Consider the following 17,725-nt stretch of genomic DNA (forward strand, 5'->3'; position numbering starts at 1 on the left):
CACCCCCAGGCCGTCCTCTGGCTTCCCCTGGCCTGTGGGTCAAGGTTGTTCCAGGAACCGCCCCCAAGGCTGGGACTGAGGCCAGCTTGGCCACAGTAGGCACTCCCTTTTGTCACCGTTTCTTTTTTATTTTAATTTTTTTATTTCTGCTTCTTTGCACACTCCCCTCCTGCTTCTACCTCTGTTTCTACCCCAGAGACCATGGCACCGAAATTTTAAAGAAGTCAGAGCTAGGCGGCGCCGTGGCTCACTAGGCTAATCCTCCGCCTAGCGGCGCCGGCACACCGGGTTCTAGTCCCGGTCGGGGCGCCGGATTCTGTCCCGGTTGCCCCTCTTCCAGGCCAGCTCTCTGCTGTGGCCAGGGAGTGCAGTGGAGGATGGCCCAGGTGCTTGGGCCCTGCACCCCATGGGAGACCAGGAGAAGCACCTGGCTCCTGGCTCCTGCCATCGGATCAGCGCGGTGCGCCGGCCGCAGTGCGCCGGCCGCGGCGGCCATTGGAGGGTGAACCAACGGCAAAGGAAGACCTTTCTCTCTGTCTCTCTCTCTCACTGTCCACTCTGCCTGTCAAAAAAAAAAAAAAAAAAAAAAAAAAAAAAGAAGTCAGAGCTTCCACCAGCCAGGCCTCGGCGACTGTGGAGTGCAGGGCCTTCTTTCTAGGAACTGCTTTATCTTAGTCACGTGAGCCAAGAATAACCTCATACTGCACTTGTGCCTCTGAATATTTGAGGCCCGCGTGCAACACCAATTAGCCCAACTTACCTAATTCAAAATACACAATCTAGAATCATCTAAAATGCCAACACATTCATTTATTTTAAAGAATATGATGAAAAATGGAATGAAGTTTTAGTAACAAAGAAAGGTATTTGAGGGGCCGGTGCTGTGGTGTAGTGGGTAAAGCCACCGCCTGCAGTGCTGGTGTCCCATATGGGTGGCTGTTCGAGTCCCAGCTGCTGCACTTCTGATCCAGCTCTCTGCTATGGCCTGGGAAAGCAGTGGGAGATGACCCAGGTGCTTGGGCCCCTGCACCCATGTTGGGGACCTGGTTTCAAGCTCCTGGCTTCAGATTGGCCCAGCTCCAGCCATTGGGCCATTTGGGGAGTGAACCAGTGGATGGAAGACCTCTCTCTCCCTCTCGCTCTGCCTCTCTGTAACTCAGCCTTTCAAATAAAATAAATAAATATTAAAAAAGAAAGATATTTGTTACATCAAGAGTTTTAATTGCTCTTACGTCTTTTCTGGTTGTGATTCCACCAAGTAGATGTGGTTCCAATAGTCACAGGAGCTGGAAAGTGAAAGTTTATATATCTTACTGCTGCTTACACCGAAGGCAGGATTCAGACCACAAAGACTCGACAGCAATCATTTCTCTCCCTCCCATCTAAGGAATACGACCACTACCAAGCAGAGCAGAGAGCCTCACCCCTTTAACTTGAGTTACAAAGTCAAAGATGGTTTGAAAAGCAGGCTGTTTGCCTGGGTCTGCAGTTAGTTAACTAAGTTAGCTGAGAGTCTGGAGGTGAGCTGCCAGGACTCCAGGTATGATCTCACCACACTTGGTGTGAAAATCCACACAGCTTGCTGAAGGCATGCGGATACAGAGTATTGGAGGATGGGATCTGGCCAGATACAATCTAAACCACGCCATCTAAAATTATAAACCCTTTACAATTCCAAGATACACCTGGCTCCAGGGACTTTGGTATAAAGGATTATGGGTGTTTGGGAGGAAGCGAGGTCAGTCTTGCCCCTTGTCCTAACTGACTGTGTGTGATGTGTGGAAGATCCTGACATGTTTATGTGCTGGGCGCCCTGCCTGCAGAAAGGGGGGATCAACTGTTAGCATGCCTGCCTCTCACGTTGTTGTGAGGATGAACGAGGATTTTATTTGCCAAGATAATTTCAACATCACCACGTGGCCAATGTCACGTTGCAGGTACATGTCAAAACTGAGCCACGGGATTTGATGGTAACAACTGAAGCTTTTCTTTCTGTCAATAATTAGAGAGTATGACCAGGCCCCTCTGAGTTTTGCATCGATCTGTAACAAAATCAGGCAACAGCATATTGGCCTGCTTTCTCTTTTTTATGAAACAGAGGATGGGTGAGGCTCTGTAGTACGGCCGCAGCCAGGCCGTCCAAGGGCCCACTACAGTCTGTTCAGGTCTTCGGACGTAAGGAGGCAGCTACCGCCGCGGTGCACTGCAAACTGGGCAATGGGGGCTTATCAGGCTGAACGGAGGCCCCTGGAGATGATCAAGCCACACCCACCGCAGTACAAGCTGTGCAGCAAGGAATGGTTTGCTGGCCTGGACATCCGTGTCCGAGTGAAGGGTGGTGGGCAGGACGCTCGGATGTATGCTATCTGCCAGTCCACTACATAGCCCTGGTGGCCTATCACCAGAAATATGCGGATGAGGCTTCCAGGAAGGAGATCAAAGACATCCTCAGCCAGTATGACCGCCCCCTGCTGGTAGCTAACCTCCCCCCCCCCCCCCGCCCCGCCCCGCCCCCGTCCAGAAAGTTTGGAGGCCCTGGTGTGCATGCTCACTACCAGAAATCCTACCGATAAGCCCATCACCCCAATCAGGGATCACTCTATAATAAACAGTGGTTGCGGGATTTTAAGTTAAAAAAAATGAAAGAAGAAAGAGAGGCTACAGGCAGACAGAGACCCAGTTCTCTGGGGGTCACAGGACCGGTGGGGTAGCATGCAAAGGCCACTGCTCTTCGGCTGCGGCCCTCTTGCTAAGCCCAAACTCGTAACAATTTTCTTCTTTGTATTTTCCAATGCGGCCCGAAGGGGAAAATCCAGAGAACCCCCAGGTTTAACAAGGCCATGGCTGTGCTCAGCCCTCCACGCCGGAGGAAAGCGGAGCTCTGGTCTGGGGCTCCCGAGGCCCTGCGACCCTGGGCAGTCCTTACCTTCCTTCCCCAGCTCAGCTTTCTGCCCCAAGATCCAGGAGACTGGGCAAGGCTCGTCCTCACTGGATCCTGAAGAGTCCTGGTCCTGTCTTCTCACTGCAGAAAGGAACACAGGTTCCCTTGGGGCCTCAGTGTAGGACAACAAGAGACCCGAGACAGGAGAGCGTTCTATTCAAAGTGTGACTGAGCCCCGCCCGGGTGGCCTGGATGGGGATGTTACCTCCTCCTCAGCCTAGGTTCCTCTGTAGAGGCCGGCTCACTGAGTAACGGAGCCACACACCTGCCCTTGCGGTTAGCATTGCCATGCCCGCCTCCAGCCATGGCCAGCCCTGCAGGCTCACTTACCGTCCCTGTAGCTAACGCCCTGCTGTTAGACTCCAGAGGAGATGCTTGTCGGAACATCAAGCCCTGTTTACAACCAGGCAATAACCAGCTACAGGCCCGGGAGCCCACCTAGCATCCCAACATCTTCAGAAGGCCACGCCAGTCCCCTGTCGCTGACCAATCAAAGCAAGGCCCCCCAGTGCTGGGGACCAAGCAGAGACCCACACACGGGCTGATCACTCCCTGCTGGTCCCCAGCTTCTAACTCTAACACTCATTGTCTTTACTCCCGCAGGGAACCTGGGAATTCAGCCATGGCTGCCCGGCTCCTTGCTCTGGGCTTCGCACTAAACACCTGCTTCTTTCCATCGCAGTGGTGCTGCTGGGCGGCGGGCTGGATCCAGTTCAGGGGTGCTGCAGCAGCTCCAACCCGTTTTGGGGATGTTCTACAGCAAAGGGCACTAAGAAATGCCTGGGAAGTTCTGAAACTCTACAGCAAGAAGGGCTCGGCCCCAGGCCTCCACCACCTGCCTCTCAGATCCAGTCTTCACACCTAAGCCAGTGGACCGTTATGCCTGTCGTCACCTGAGCCGGAAGCTGAGATGCCATCCCCAGTGGGCGTCTCTGCTTTGTCTCAGCCTCTTGCGTCTTCTGCTACATCGTCTGTCTTCCGTGCCTGTGTTGGTTCGGGCCTGTCTTTGCACTGACTTACAGCTTTGCTTCTCTCTCAGGGCAACCAGAGAAGCCTGGATTGGAGAAGGCAGACCTTCAACCCGCTGGTTCCCTGAGTCTGCTGCAGACGGGGCCCCATCTTCTCCGTGTCTGAAAAACCCCTGGACTGTTTACTTGAGAAACCAGTGAAACCTGGGTTGTATTGGAGTCACTGGCTTCTTTGGGGTCATGTGCTATAGCAGTGAGCCTCAAGTGTGGGGCTCGGAACGCCGGGTTAGCTCCAGGGGACTCCACGATGGCTGCAGGTGCATCTGCTGTTTCTGACCCCCGTGACAGCAGGCCGGGGACTTCTGGAAATTCTCAAATTTTGAGACTTTGGGTTGATTTGCCACATCCTGTTTAACAGCACAGTCTGCATGTGCAAATCAACGTATGACAACGATCACGGCCAAATGTTAACCCCTTGATCCTTGTTCCCATTTGTCCCTCTCTCAGTGTGACTGGTTTACAGCTTTCAAAGCCCAATCTTTGCTTCTACTCGGGTGGAGAGACCTTGAAGCGTGAGCTGCTCTCGGCCACCGGCCACCGGCCACCGGCCACCGGCCACCGGCTCATAAAGGACTCCTTCCAAATTCTCAGTGTGTGGTGCTGTTCTGTGACTCGCTTTGGGTATAACAACCCTACCACTAATACATCAGCTACATAGGAACCACCCAGATGAAAACAAACTTGTGTTTTGCTTTGAAGGCAATAGTAAAGAATGGAATAAACCTCCTGTAGAAAAAAAAAAAAAAAGCTGTTTGTTGATAACCGTGAAGAAGTCTTATTTTTCTCTAACCTCTTTTCGTAAGGCTTTTCCTAATTGGAGATGATTTTCTGAAATCCGTGGGCTCTGGAAGCAAAAGGCAGAAAATCATTATTTGGATACAGAAGACAGAGTCTGTGACAGTTCACACGCAAACAGGCTTGTGATCATAATGAAACTGTGATGAGAATTTTTCCTCTTTCTTTCTGAGGCAGGAGACGGCTAGGTTCTAAGGAAAACAGCAAGAAAAAGGAAAATGCAGAAAAATTCAAAAACAAAAGCTGAAACTGTTTTTAGTTGCTTAAATGAACATTTCCTGTTTACCCGCTTAAAATGCCAGTTTAGGAAGCAGCTAGCTCTATGGGGCTGGCGCTGTGGCATTAGTGGTAAAGCTGCCTCCTACAGTGCCAGCATCCCATATGGGTACTGGTTCAAGTCCTGACTGATTCACTTCTGCTCCAGCTCTCTGCTATGGCCTGGGAAAGCAGTAGAAGACGACCCAAGTCCTTGGGCCCCTGTACTCACATTGGAGGCCCAGATGAAGCTCCTAGCTCCTGGCTTTGGCCAAGCCCAGCCCTGGCTGTGGCAGCCATTTGGGAAGTGAACCAGCGGATGGAAGATCTCTCTCTCTCTGCCTCTGTCTCTCCTACTCTATATCTCTGACCTTCAAATAAATAAATAAATAAACAAGGGAAAAAGCAAGCTAGCAATCAGCTAGCTCAAAGACAGCCTACTGCCATGGATGAGATAAAGACAAATCCAGGCCAAGCCCAGGGAGGGAGCGGCTACAGCTAACCTGAGAAATACGTGGGGCGTGGTGCCAGACAACCCCGGCTGAGTCCCCAGTGACCTCTCGCAGCTCAGGTTCACAGCATCCCTCCACCCAGGACTTCATGCAAGAGCCTCCCTGGCAATGACTCCCCCTCACCTCTCTAGAAGCTGGGCTAGAAATGAACGGTCCACTGAAACTCAGGGCCCAACCCTGTCGGCGGCCCGCTCCTGCAGTCTTATGGAACGTACTTTGGCTTTGTGGTCCTGGGAGGAGGCTCGGAGCTGCGTCGTCCTGAGACTCTGAGCCGAGTGCCTCCCAGAGGCCAGCTTCCACTGTCCTTATGAAGTGTGCTCCGCTTGCTTTAATACGTCTTTGCTGCCTACACTTACTTGCTGTTCCTGTGAGTCAATGTAATTGTCTGAGGCTTGAGGCACCTGTCCACACCCACACTTCCACTGAATCCAGTCCTGTAGACCCAAGGACATGATTCTGGGGCCCTACCCCACTCTCCCTCTTATTTCCTATGTACATTTGTCAGTGATCCTCAACAGTCACCAGCTTAAGTTTTCTCATCCCTAAAGCCAGGATAACTTGGCTACCCGACTTCCTTGTTAAGGTTTTAGAGATGACAAAATGAAGTTTTACTTATGAAAGCACTATTCAAAAAAAAATCACAATATAAGGCAATGGTTAACCCATAATATGGACTTGGATGTAGTTGATCTGAAGTCATTTTATCATTAATAATTAAATAACAACAAAAATCATTCTTTGATGCCTTTTTAACCTTGTGATTACTGACAATATCATCAGTACTTAGTGGAACACTGTTAATATGCTTTATAAACTGTAAGGTGTGGTGATGGGAGTAGTTAGATTATTTCACCTAACAGCATTAACAGATATGACCACGTGCAGCAGAAGAGACGATCATCTGACACGCCACGGGCAGCGAGTCAGTGAGCTGAAAGCTGAGAGCTTTCCAGCAGCCTCCGTGCCTTAGTCCTGCATTGCTAAAACAACAAAACAAAACAAAAACTAAAACACTCCACCACCTTCCAGGCCCGATCAGTACACCTGCTTTCCCATGATGCACCTGAGCCCCCTCCATTACAAAGAAGACAGCACAATGAACATCTGTATACTGGGCGCCACATGGAGACACTGTGAATCCTTCCCAGAGATTGTCCCTCTCTCTCTCTGTCTCTCTGTCTCTCTGTCTCTCTCTCTCTCACACACACACACACACACTCAACTCCACCTCGTCTGTATAAGCAGAGTACCACCCGCTTACCCAATAAACAGGTCTACTGAACCAGGGTGGATCTCGTTTCTGCTACACTCTCACCTCTGAATTCTGAATGTGTAATATCTCTTGAAATAAATCCTGCTCCTATTCTTGCACTTATATCCGTGTCTCTCCTTTAAACTCTTCTCTTATGCAGAGACAAGAAGTTGGGATAAACCCAGCTAGGGGGCCACTGAATACTCCACAACCATTTGCTGCACGTTTTGCCGCATTTTCAATGTATTAACCCAACTGGATTCATCCAGTTAAGCAGTGCCTTCCTGATACCTTCCAGTTCCCAAGCGACTACAAAGGTTAAATGCATACAGTTGTATCCTAGAAGTTATAATGTTCTTTAGTAACCTCAGGACCAGGGAACATTTTCATGTCTTTCCCTAGTGTGTTTCTAAAATCTTCGGGGTCTAGAAAGCAACAAAGGAGTCACAAATCTCACCCCACCTCCTGCTGTAGCCAGGGCTGAGATAACACCATACTGTGACCACTGTTTCTCTCTCTCATTTTACACAGCAAACAACTCAGAATCCAGGGTGCTGGTCTTGTCTTTCCTTTATTTGCTCCACGGTATTGTGGAGAAGACATCATAACATTTGTATGAATGCATTTTTATCATCTAAGAAATAAAGATGAGAGTGTGTGTCCCTCTTATCCTTTAAAGTTGATGCAAAGAGAACAATGAAATATTATTTATGAAAGTTTTTTGACAAATCACTATATATGCTGTGGCTCGTGGAATAACTGTCAACTACTTCAGGTCCCAGAGTACTTGATCTCAGGTCTTCATAGCTGCTAACATTAGATGCTGGATGAGTTCTCTTTTGCCAGTATTCAAAGCTTGTGATCAGATGACAATAAGACCTTCCAACAAAGGAACATTGAGCCTTCTATTCTCTACAGAAATCACTGTGCATATTTAAAACTTTACAGAGAAATTAGTTTTAAAGAAAAACTCATCATTTTGCTAGCCTATTTCTTTTTGTACCCCCAGAAACCTTTTATTTAAGGAATACAAACTCATGCATTTCATAAGTACAACTTAGAACATGTTCCTTGGGTAAATTCCCAGGAGTGGGATGGCTGGTCATATGGTAGGTTATATTTAGATTTCTGAAGTATCTCCATACTGTCTTCTATAGTGGCTGTGCCAGTTTACATTCCCACCAACAGTGGATTAGTGTAACTTTTCTCCCACATCCTCACCAGCATTTTTTGTTTGTTGGTTGCTGTATGAAAGCCATTCTAACTGGAGTGAGGTGAAACCTCACTGTGGTTTTGATTTGCAGTTCCCTGATGGCTAATGATCCTGAGCATTTTTTCATGTGTCTATTGGCCATTTGGATTTCTTCTTTTTAAAAATGCCTGTTTAAGTCCTTTGCTCATTTCTTAACTAGGTTGTTTGTTTTGTTGAGTTTCTTGATCTCTTTATATATTCTGGTTATTAATCCTTTATCAGTTGCATCACTTGCAAATAATTTCTCCCATTCTATCAGGTGCCTCTTCATTTTCCTGAGTGTTCCTTTGCAGTGCATAAGCTTCTCAATTTGATGTGATTCTGTCAATTTTGGCTTTGGTTGCCTGTGCCTCTAGGGTGTTTTCCAAGAATTCCTTGCCTATGCCAATGTCTTACATTGGCATTTGCATTTCCCCAATGTTCTCTAACAATTTGATATTATCAGGCAGTAGATTCAGTCCTTTGATCCATTTTGAGTGGACTTTTGTGTAAGGTTAAAGTAGGGATCTTGCTTCATACTTCTGCATGTGGAGATCAGGTTTTCCCAGCAACATTTGTTGAAGAGACTGTCCTTGCTCCAGGGATTGGTTTTAACCCCTTTGTTAAAGGTAAGTTGGTTGTAGATGCTTGGATTGATTTCTGGTATTTCTGTTCTGTTCCATTGGTCTATACATCTGTTTTTGTACCAGCACCAGGCTTTTTTGATTATAACTGCCCTGTAGTATGTCTTGAAATCTGCTATTGTAGTGCCTCCAGCTTTGTTTTTGTTCTATAAGATTGCTTTAGCTGTCTGGGGACTCCTGTGTTTCCATATGAATTTCAGCATTTTTTCTAGAATTTCAGACTTTATTCCAGGTCTGAGAAGAATATCTGTTATTTTGATGAATACCACATTGAATCTGTAAATTGATTTTGGTAGTATGGACATTTTGATGATACTGATAATTCCAATCCATGAACATGGAAAATTTTTCCATATTTTTGTATCTTCTATTTCTTTCTTTAATGTTTTGTAATTCTCATCATAGAGATCTTTGACATCAGTGGTTGAATTTATTCCAAGGTGTTTGATTTTTATTTATTTATTTATTTGAAAGGCAGAGTTACAGAGAGGCAGAGGCAGAGAGAGAGAGAGAGGTCTTCCATCTGCTGGTTCACTTCCCAGATGGCCACAACAGCCAGAGCTGTACTGATCTGAAGCCAGGAGCCAACAGTTTCCTCCAGGTCTCCCTCATGGGTGCAGGGGCCCAAGGACTTTAGCCATCTTCTACTGCTTTCTCAGGCCAAGCAGAGAGCTGGATGAGAAGTGGAGCAGTTGGGACTTGAATAGCGCCCATATGGGATGCTGCTGCTGCAGGTGGCGCCTTTCCCTGCTATGCCACAGCACTGGCCCCTTGATTTTCTTTTTGTAGCTATTATGAATGGTATTGAACTTAGAAATTCTTTCTCAGCCATGGCATTGTCTGTGCATACACAGGCTACTGATTTTTGTGTGTTGATTTTTTTTTTTTTGGACAGGCAGAGTGGACAGTGAGAGAGAGAGAGACAGAGAGAAAGGTCTTCCTTTGCTGTTGGCTCACCCTCCAACGGCTGCCGCGGCTGGCACGCTGCAGCCGGCGCGCCGTGCTGATCCGATGGCAGGAGCCTGGTCTCCCAAGCAGGTGCAGGGCCCAAGCACTTGGGCCATCCTCCACTGCACTCCCGGGCCACAGCAGAGAGCTGGCCTGGAAGAGGGGCAACCAGGACAGAATCTGGCACCCCGACCAGGACTAGAACCCAGTGTGCCAGCGCCGCAAGGCGGAGGATTAGCCTAGTGAGCAGCGGCGCTGGCCTGTGTGTTGATTTTATACCCTGCCACTTCTATGAGATCCAATACTCTCTTAGTGGAGTCTTCTGGCTCCCCTAATCATAGAATCATATCATCTGCAAATAGGGATAGTTTGATTTCTCCTTCCCAATTTGTATCCCTTTGATTTCTTTTTCTTGCCCAATGTTTCCGGCTAAAACTTCCAGGACTATATTGAATGGCAATGGTGAGAGTGGGGATCTTTTTCTGATCTTGGATCTCAGTGGGAATACTTCCAACATGTCCCCATTCAATAGGATGCTGGCCGTGGATTTGTCATAAGTTGCCTTGACAGTGTTAAGGAATGTTCCTTCTATACCCAATTTGCTTAGAGTTTTCATCATGAAAGGGTGTTGTATTTTATCAAATGTTTTCTCTGAATCTATTGACATAATCATACGGTTTTTGTTCTTCAGTTTGTTAATGTGATGTATCACAATGGTTGATTTGCAAATGTTGAACCATATCTGCATACCAGGGATAAATCCTACTTGGTTCAGGTGAATGATCTTTCTGATGTGTTGTTGGATTCTATTGGTTAGTATTTTGTTGAGGATTTTTGCATCTGTATTCATCAGGGAAATTGATCTGTAGTTTTCTTTCTCTGTTGTATTTTTTTCAGGTTTAGGAATTAAGGTGATGTTGGCTTCATAGCAGGAGTTTGGGAGAATCCCTCCCTTTGAATTGTTTTGAATGGCTTGAGAAGAATTGGAGTTAGTTCTTTAAATGTCTGGTAGAATTCAGCAGTGAAGCCATCTGGTCTTGGGCTTTTTTTCTGTTGGGACGATCTTTATTACTGATTCAATTTCTGTCTTGATTATTTAACTTTTAAGGTTTTCTATGTCTTTATGGCTCAATTTAGGTAGGTTGTATGTGTCCAGGAATCTGTTTCTTCTGGGTTTCCTGATTTGTAGGCAAACAGTTCTTTGTAGTATTTTCTGATGATTCTTTTTATTTCTGTGGTGTCTGTTGTTACATTTCCTTTTTCATCTTTAATTTTATTGATTTTGGTCTTCTCCACCTTTTTTTTTTTTTTTTTTTGGTTAGTTGGGACAATGGTGGGTCAATTTTATTTTTTCAAAAAACCAGCTCAATTTTGCTGATTTCTTCTCTAATTTTAATTATTTCTTTTCTTCTACTAGTTTTGGGTTTGGTTTGCTGTTGTTTTTCTAGGTCCTGAGATGCTCTGATAGCTCATTTCTTTGGTGCCTTTCCAATTTCCTGATGTAGGCACTGATTGCTATAAACTTTCCTCTTAACACTGCTTTTGCTGTATCCCAAAAGTTTGTTTGTTTGTTTGTTTGTTTGTTTTTTGGACAGGCAGAGTGGACAGTGAAAGAGAGAGAGACAGAGAGAAAGATCTTCCTTTGCCATTGGTTCACCCTCCAATGGCTGCCGCGGCCAGCGCACTGCGGCCGGCGCACCGTGCTGGTCCGATGGCAGGAGCCAGGTACTTGGGCCATCCCCCACTGCACTCCCGGGCCACAGCAGAGAGCTGGCCTGGAAGAGGGGCAACCGGGACAGAATCCAGCGCCCTGACCAGGACTAGAACCAGGTGTGCCTGCACCGCAAGGCAGAGGATTAACGTAGTGAGCCGCAGCGCCCGCCTCAAAAGTTTTGATATATTGCACTGTCATCTTCATTTGTTTCCAGAAATTTTTTGATTTCTCTTTTGATTTTGTCAATGACCCACTGTTCATTCGAGCATGTTGTTCAGTCTCCATGTGTTTGTATATGTTCTAGAGATTCCTGAGTGTTCATTTCTCTCTTCATTCCATTGTAGTCAGAGACAATGCATGGTATGATTTTGATTTTTTTGAATTTGCTGAGACTTGCTTTATGGCCTAGCATGTGGTCTATCCTAGAGAAAGTTCATGCAGCTAGCCTATTTCTATATACATGGAAAGGAGGGTCCAACTCTCAAAAATAAGTTTATCATGATTTTTTTTTGTTTTATCATGACTTGTATTCCTCCCATTTCCAAAATGGATCAAGTAGAATAGATGCATGTAACAGGATCCTAGGATAAGCTGGATTCATCATACAGAATGGACTCAGAAAAAATGCATAAGGAAATGTAGCTCTTAATTCCGATTCCCACCCCCAAGCTTTGCTCTTACGAGACTCACCTCTCAGTGCTGAGGTGGAGGCTTTCGGGGGCTCCTCTCCATCACTGGGATCTTCAGAGTCCTCGCTACTGATGACTGCATAAAGGAACAAAACCCCTAAAGTCTCAGGAGGTGGCCATGGAGCCTGTGTGGCAGGAAATCCCATCAGCAGGGCCCTGGGGAGCCCTGGGAAGCTGGGTGGACTCAGGGCCCTGGTTTATTCCTGGAATGTGTGGGGTTCTCAGGTGGTTCCAAAAGCTGCTCAGACTGGTGCAGAGGGGGCAGCTTTGCCCATCCCCCCAGCATTCTCACCTCCACCCTCTGTATCTTTCCCCACCTCACACTTCTCCTTCACTTCTAACTTTCCTCGTGGTTCTGCCCACTTCCCTGTTTCTGATTCTGTTCTGGCAATGGTGCCCCTACACCTCCTTGTCTTGATGCTGCTTCCTTCTCCATCTTCATCTGTGAATATGTTTGTTTCCTGATAGTTTTTCCTGTTACTTTAGCTCCTAGCCCCTCGCTTTAGAGATGGTCTCTGTGAAGTCAGTACTCAGGGCCTCCATTTCTGTCCTTCTGCAGTTCTCCATTCCTAAGGACTTCCTTCTGTTAAACTGGAGGCTCCCTTCAGCCCAGACAGGTGACGGCCCCTCCCCTAGCAGCCGCAGCCCAGCTCCCCCCTGCTCACCTATGACGTCAGATGGCTGCTTGCAGTTTGTCCTTGCTTGGGCTCGTTCCTCAACTTCTGAATTAAAAAATGGCTTCTCCTTCTTGATGTCCACCAGAAGCACAGAACAGGAGTTAACTTTGATCCCTTGGCTGGGTGGCTTTGAACCTGGGCCAAACAACAACGAGGGACTTTGATCTGCCTCTCCGGGGCCCCTTTCACCACCCCAGGAATTTTCTCTTCTGCAGTTTCACCACTGGGGATGAAGTTTCCCCTCCTCCTCGCCCTTCTTCTTCCCCTCTGCCCCTCTGCCCCTTCCTTTGTGTCCCTCTTGACTCTCTATTCTTTTTCCCTTGTTCTTTTTATTCTCACATTCAATGGGTATTTTCCCCTCTCTTGTAATAAAATTAAATTTGCAATATAGCACACAAAATAACATGGGGTTTTAAATGGTCACACAGCAAGCATATTGCTTTGGTCAAGACACAGATCATCAACACTAGAAGCCACCTGCTGACTTCTCCCACTAACTGTTCCCACCACCTTGCTCAAAGTCACGCCCCCTCTTGACTTCCAACACCGAGATTAATTTTGCCTTTTAATGCAATCTATATAAAAGGAATCATGCTCTCTTAACATTTAGATATATAGTCCCAAGAGAATACTTAGTCCCAAGAGAATCCAACTCATACACATATATATTATTCAGTATGTTTCTGAGATCTATTTATATTCATTTTGTATATTTTTTCACTGCTATATATTATTCCATTATACACATCAATATAAAATATTTACCTATTTGTGCTTTTTTAAAAAGATTTATTTATTTATCTGAAAGGAAGAGTTACAGAGAGGCAGAGGCAGAGAGAAAAACACCTTCCATCCTCTGGTTCACTACCCAGATGGCCGCAACAGCCAGAGCTGGGCCAATCTGAAGCCAGGAACCAGGAGCTTCCTCCAGGTCCTCCACGTGGGTGCAGGGGCCCAAGGACTTGAGCCATCTTCCACTGCTTTCCCAGGCCATAGCAGAGAGCTGGATTGGAAGTGGAGCAGCCGGTACCTATATGGGATGCTGGCACTGTAGGCAGAAGCTTTACCCACTATGCCACAGGGCCAGCCCCTGTGTTTGGTTTTTAGGAACCACGCTGCTAATAACATTCTTTTCCATGTGTTTTCTGTGTGATGAACATGATATTCATTTCTACTGGTTTCTGCTGAGGAATGTAATTGCTGAATTCAAGGGTATGTGTGTTTTTTAATTTGGGAAGATGACACTGAACTACTTTCCAAAAGCATTATGTAAAGACTGAGATGTAAGAGAGGGAGCTTGGCAAATTCAGATGACTAAAGGAATTTTGGCATGAAGGAGTGAGCGGCGAGAGACGGGGAGTATGAGACTATGAGGTGGGCACAGCCACAGCCACCTGCTGCTGGAGGCCACAGGAGGGAAACCATACGAGCTGGGCTGCTTGCTGGACAGGCTCATTCAGCGAAGTGCGGGAACAGGTTGAGGAGAGCAACACTGCAGGGAAGAGGCCAGAGAGACACCAGACAGGAGACTCGTCCTCCACGGAAGTGAGAGAGCTGGGGCTCTGGGCTAGGGTGACTGGGCTAGGGATGCAGAGCCGTGGACAGGCGGAGGTGTTTTAATAGGGATGGACAGCTGCTCCACTTCCCATCCAGCTCTCTGCTATGGTCTAGGAAGGCAGTGGGAGACAGCTCAAGTGCTTGGGCCCCTGAACCTGCATGAGAGACCCGGAGGAAGTCCCTGGCTCCTGATTTCAGATTGGCCCAGCTCCAGCCATTGCAATCCATTTGGAGAGTGAACCAGCAGACAGAAGACCTCTCTCTCTCTCTCTGCCTCTGACTTTCTGTAACTCTGCCTTAAATAAATATTTTAAAAAGTAGGAATGGACAAAAATGGCAAAGAAAATGATGACTGTTTGAAGCCTCCACGTTTTGGTGTGGTTTGTTATATTACATGCAACAGGTAACTGACTGCTGCCCAAACAGAGGTGCCATTTGAATAAGAGTCTTCAGCCGCTCTGAGCAATCAGCCCAGAAGGCAAGTCTGGGCCAGAGGGGTGCATCTCGGAATCAGCAGATCTTGGATGCTGCCTGAGCCACAGAGAGGATGTGGAGAGACTGACCGAACCCGAGGGGTCACAGGACCGGGTGGGTAAGGGCGCGCCTGGCACTTCACTGTGGGGGTGGGAGTGACTGTGCTTTCTAAAAAGGTACTCTGGAACAGCCAATGTCTCACTGAAAAAATTAAAAGGAAAACATTTTTTTTTTTTGACAGGCAGAGTGGACAGTGAGAGAGAGAGACAGAGACAAAGGTCTTCCTTTGCCGTTGGTTCACCCTCCAATGGCCGCCGCGGCCGGCGCGCTGTGGCCGGTGCACCGCGCTGATCCGATGGCAGGAGCCAGGTGCTTCTCCTGGTCTCCCATGGGGTGCAGGGCCCAAGTACTTGGGCCATCCTCCACTGCACTCCCTGGCCACAGCAGAGAGCTGGCCTGGAAGAGGGGCAACCGGGACAGAATCCAGCGCCCTGACTGGGACTAGAACCTGGTATGCCGGCGCCGCAAGGTGGAGGATTAGCCTAGTGAGCCACGGCGCCAGCCAACATTTTTAAATCTTGAAACAAATGAAAATGGAAATACAACACCCCAAAACTATGGACTGCAGCAAAAGCAACACTAAGAGGAACTTTCTAGCAATAAATATCTGCATCAAAAAAGAAGAGATGTCAGTCTAGCCTTACGCTCCCAGGAACCATAAAAAGACAAATGAAGCAGAGTTGGCAGAGGAGGACATACTAAAGGACAGAGCAGCAGTAAATGCAGGAGAGACCAGGAAACCAACAGAAAGGGCGGCAGCCGCATCCCATATGGGCATCGGTTTGTGTCCCGGCTGCTCCTCCGCTTCCCATCCGTCTCCCTGCTGGTGGCCTGGGAAAGCAGTACAAGATGGCCCAAGTGCATGGGCCCCTGCACCCAGGTGGGAGACCTGGAAGAAACTCCTGGCTCCTGGCTTCGGATCAGCCCAGCTCCGGCCGTTGTGGCCATTTGGGGAGTGAAGCAGCGGATGGAAGACCTTTCTCTTTTCTCACTCTCTGTCAAACTCTATCTGTCAAATAAATACAAAAATATTTTTAAAAACATTCAACATATGGAATCTATGTAACATACCACATTAATAGACACATTAATACACATTAATAGAGGACAAAACCCACATGATCACTGTAAAACCCACATGGATGCAAGAAAAAACATTCAGCAAAATTCCATATCCTTTCCTGACAAACCTCCCTGGAATTGGGTTTAGAAGGAAGGTGCATCGCACAATAAAGGGAATATGTAGCAAAGTCATGGCCAACAACACTCAACAGAGAAGCTGGAAGCGTTTCCTCTAAGATCAGGAACAAGAAAACGGTTCCACTTCCATCATTTCCATATATGGTCCTGGGAGTTCTAGCCGCAGCATTTGGGTCAGAGGAAGAAACACAGGCATCCAAATCGGAAAGAAAGGAGTCTAATTATCCTAACTTGCAGACACCATCATCTCATATATAGAAAACCCTAAAGACACCACCAAAAAAGTATGCAAGGTAATAAGTGAATTCAGCAAACTTGCAGGATATTGATCGACAGACAAAACTCAATTGTATTTCATTACACCCAGGAACTGTCTGGAAAAGAAATAAAGAAAACAATTCCATTTACAAAGTCACCAAAAAGAATAAAACACATAGGAATGAATTTAGAGTGAAAGATGTGCACACTGAAAATTATAAAACAATGGTAAAAGAAATCAAAAGTGGCAAAAAGAAATGGCAAGATATTCCATGTTCATGAAGTTGAATGATTAACATTATTGAAACGCCTATACCACCCAAAATGCTCTACAGAATCAATGCAATCTCCTTCAGAATTCCAATGACATTGTTTACAGAAATAGGAAAAACAATACTAAAATTCTTATGAAAACACAACAGACTGCATGGCTAAGGCAATTGTGCACCAAAAGAACAAAGCTGAAGGCATCATACTATCTGACTTCAAAAATATACTACAAAACTATAATAATCAAAACAGTATGGCACTGGCATAAACTCAGAGACATAGACAGATGGAACAGAATAGAGCCTATAAACAGACCCATGCATCATCAACTGCTTTTCAACCAAAAACCAAGGTGCCAGGAACAAACAATGGGGACTAAAGTCTTGTCAACAGTGGCGTTGGACTGCGTAGATATCCACGTGACGCTGGACCCTCAGCCTAAACCACACCTGAAAAATCAGCTAACAGCGCATCGCAGGCTGGGATGGGAGACCTGAAACCGTGAAACTCCGAGAAGAAAATGTAGGGGTGAAGCTCCGTATCGCTGGTCTTGGCAGTGATTTGGTTTTAACGTGATGCCCAAAATACAATCAGCAGAAGCAAAAATAAGCAAGAGGGACCGACCGTATCAAACCAAAAAGACCGTACCGCCAAGGAAATGATTGACAGGGTGAAGAGACCATCTACAGAACGGGAGAAAATATTTGCAAACCGTGTATCTGATAAAGGGTTAATATCCAAAATACGTATGCAACTCAAACAACCCAATAGTAAAATAACAATAAAAGTTAATTGAAAATTGGCCAAGGACCAGAGCAAAAGAACATCTACAAATGACCAACAGGTGCACAAAGAACGCTCAGGGTCCTGATTCATCAGGGAAGCGCAGAGAAAAACCACAAGTGCTCACTTCACACCTGCTGCAGTGGCTGTCATCAGAAAGACAAAGGATGACAAACGTTGGCCGTGATGTACTGAAAAGGGAGCCCTGGACACCACTGTTTGGGAGTAAATTAGTTCAGTCATTATGCAGACAGCACGGGGAGTCCCCAAAATTACAAATATAGCTTCCGTAAGGTGCAGCAATCTCACTACCAGGTGAGATTTTAATCCAGAGTATGTGAAATCAACGTGGTACACAGGTGTCCCCACTCCCACGTTCACTGTTCCCAAGTGTCCATCAACAGGCAAAGGACTGGAGGAAACAGGGCACTCCACCG

General features: G+C 46.7%; 1 protein-coding gene and 1 pseudogene across 1 annotated transcript in view; one reads left to right on the forward strand and one right to left on the reverse strand.

Moving 5' to 3' along the window:
• Nucleotides 1-17,725, reverse strand: part of SP100 (SP100 nuclear antigen) — a 99,209-nt gene that overhangs the window by 39,232 nt on the left and 42,252 nt on the right. Inside the window, exons 7-11 of the mRNA XM_008259295.4 lie at nt 12,675-12,821; nt 12,011-12,085; nt 4,760-4,813; nt 2,927-3,022; nt 1,233-1,286 (exon numbers count right to left, since the gene is read on the reverse strand). Of these exons, the coding sequence (XP_008257517.2) occupies nt 1,233-1,286; nt 2,927-3,022; nt 4,760-4,813; nt 12,011-12,085; nt 12,675-12,821 (426 nt within the window). The remainder of the gene's footprint in view (nt 1-1,232; nt 1,287-2,926; nt 3,023-4,759; nt 4,814-12,010; nt 12,086-12,674; nt 12,822-17,725) is intronic.
• LOC108176910 (small ribosomal subunit protein uS9-like) lies at nt 1,716-2,573 on the forward strand (annotated as a pseudogene).

The sequence above is a fragment of the Oryctolagus cuniculus genome, chromosome 3, assembly GCF_964237555.1.
Source record: "Oryctolagus cuniculus chromosome 3, mOryCun1.1, whole genome shotgun sequence".
Lineage (NCBI taxonomy): Eukaryota > Metazoa > Chordata > Mammalia > Lagomorpha > Leporidae > Oryctolagus > Oryctolagus cuniculus.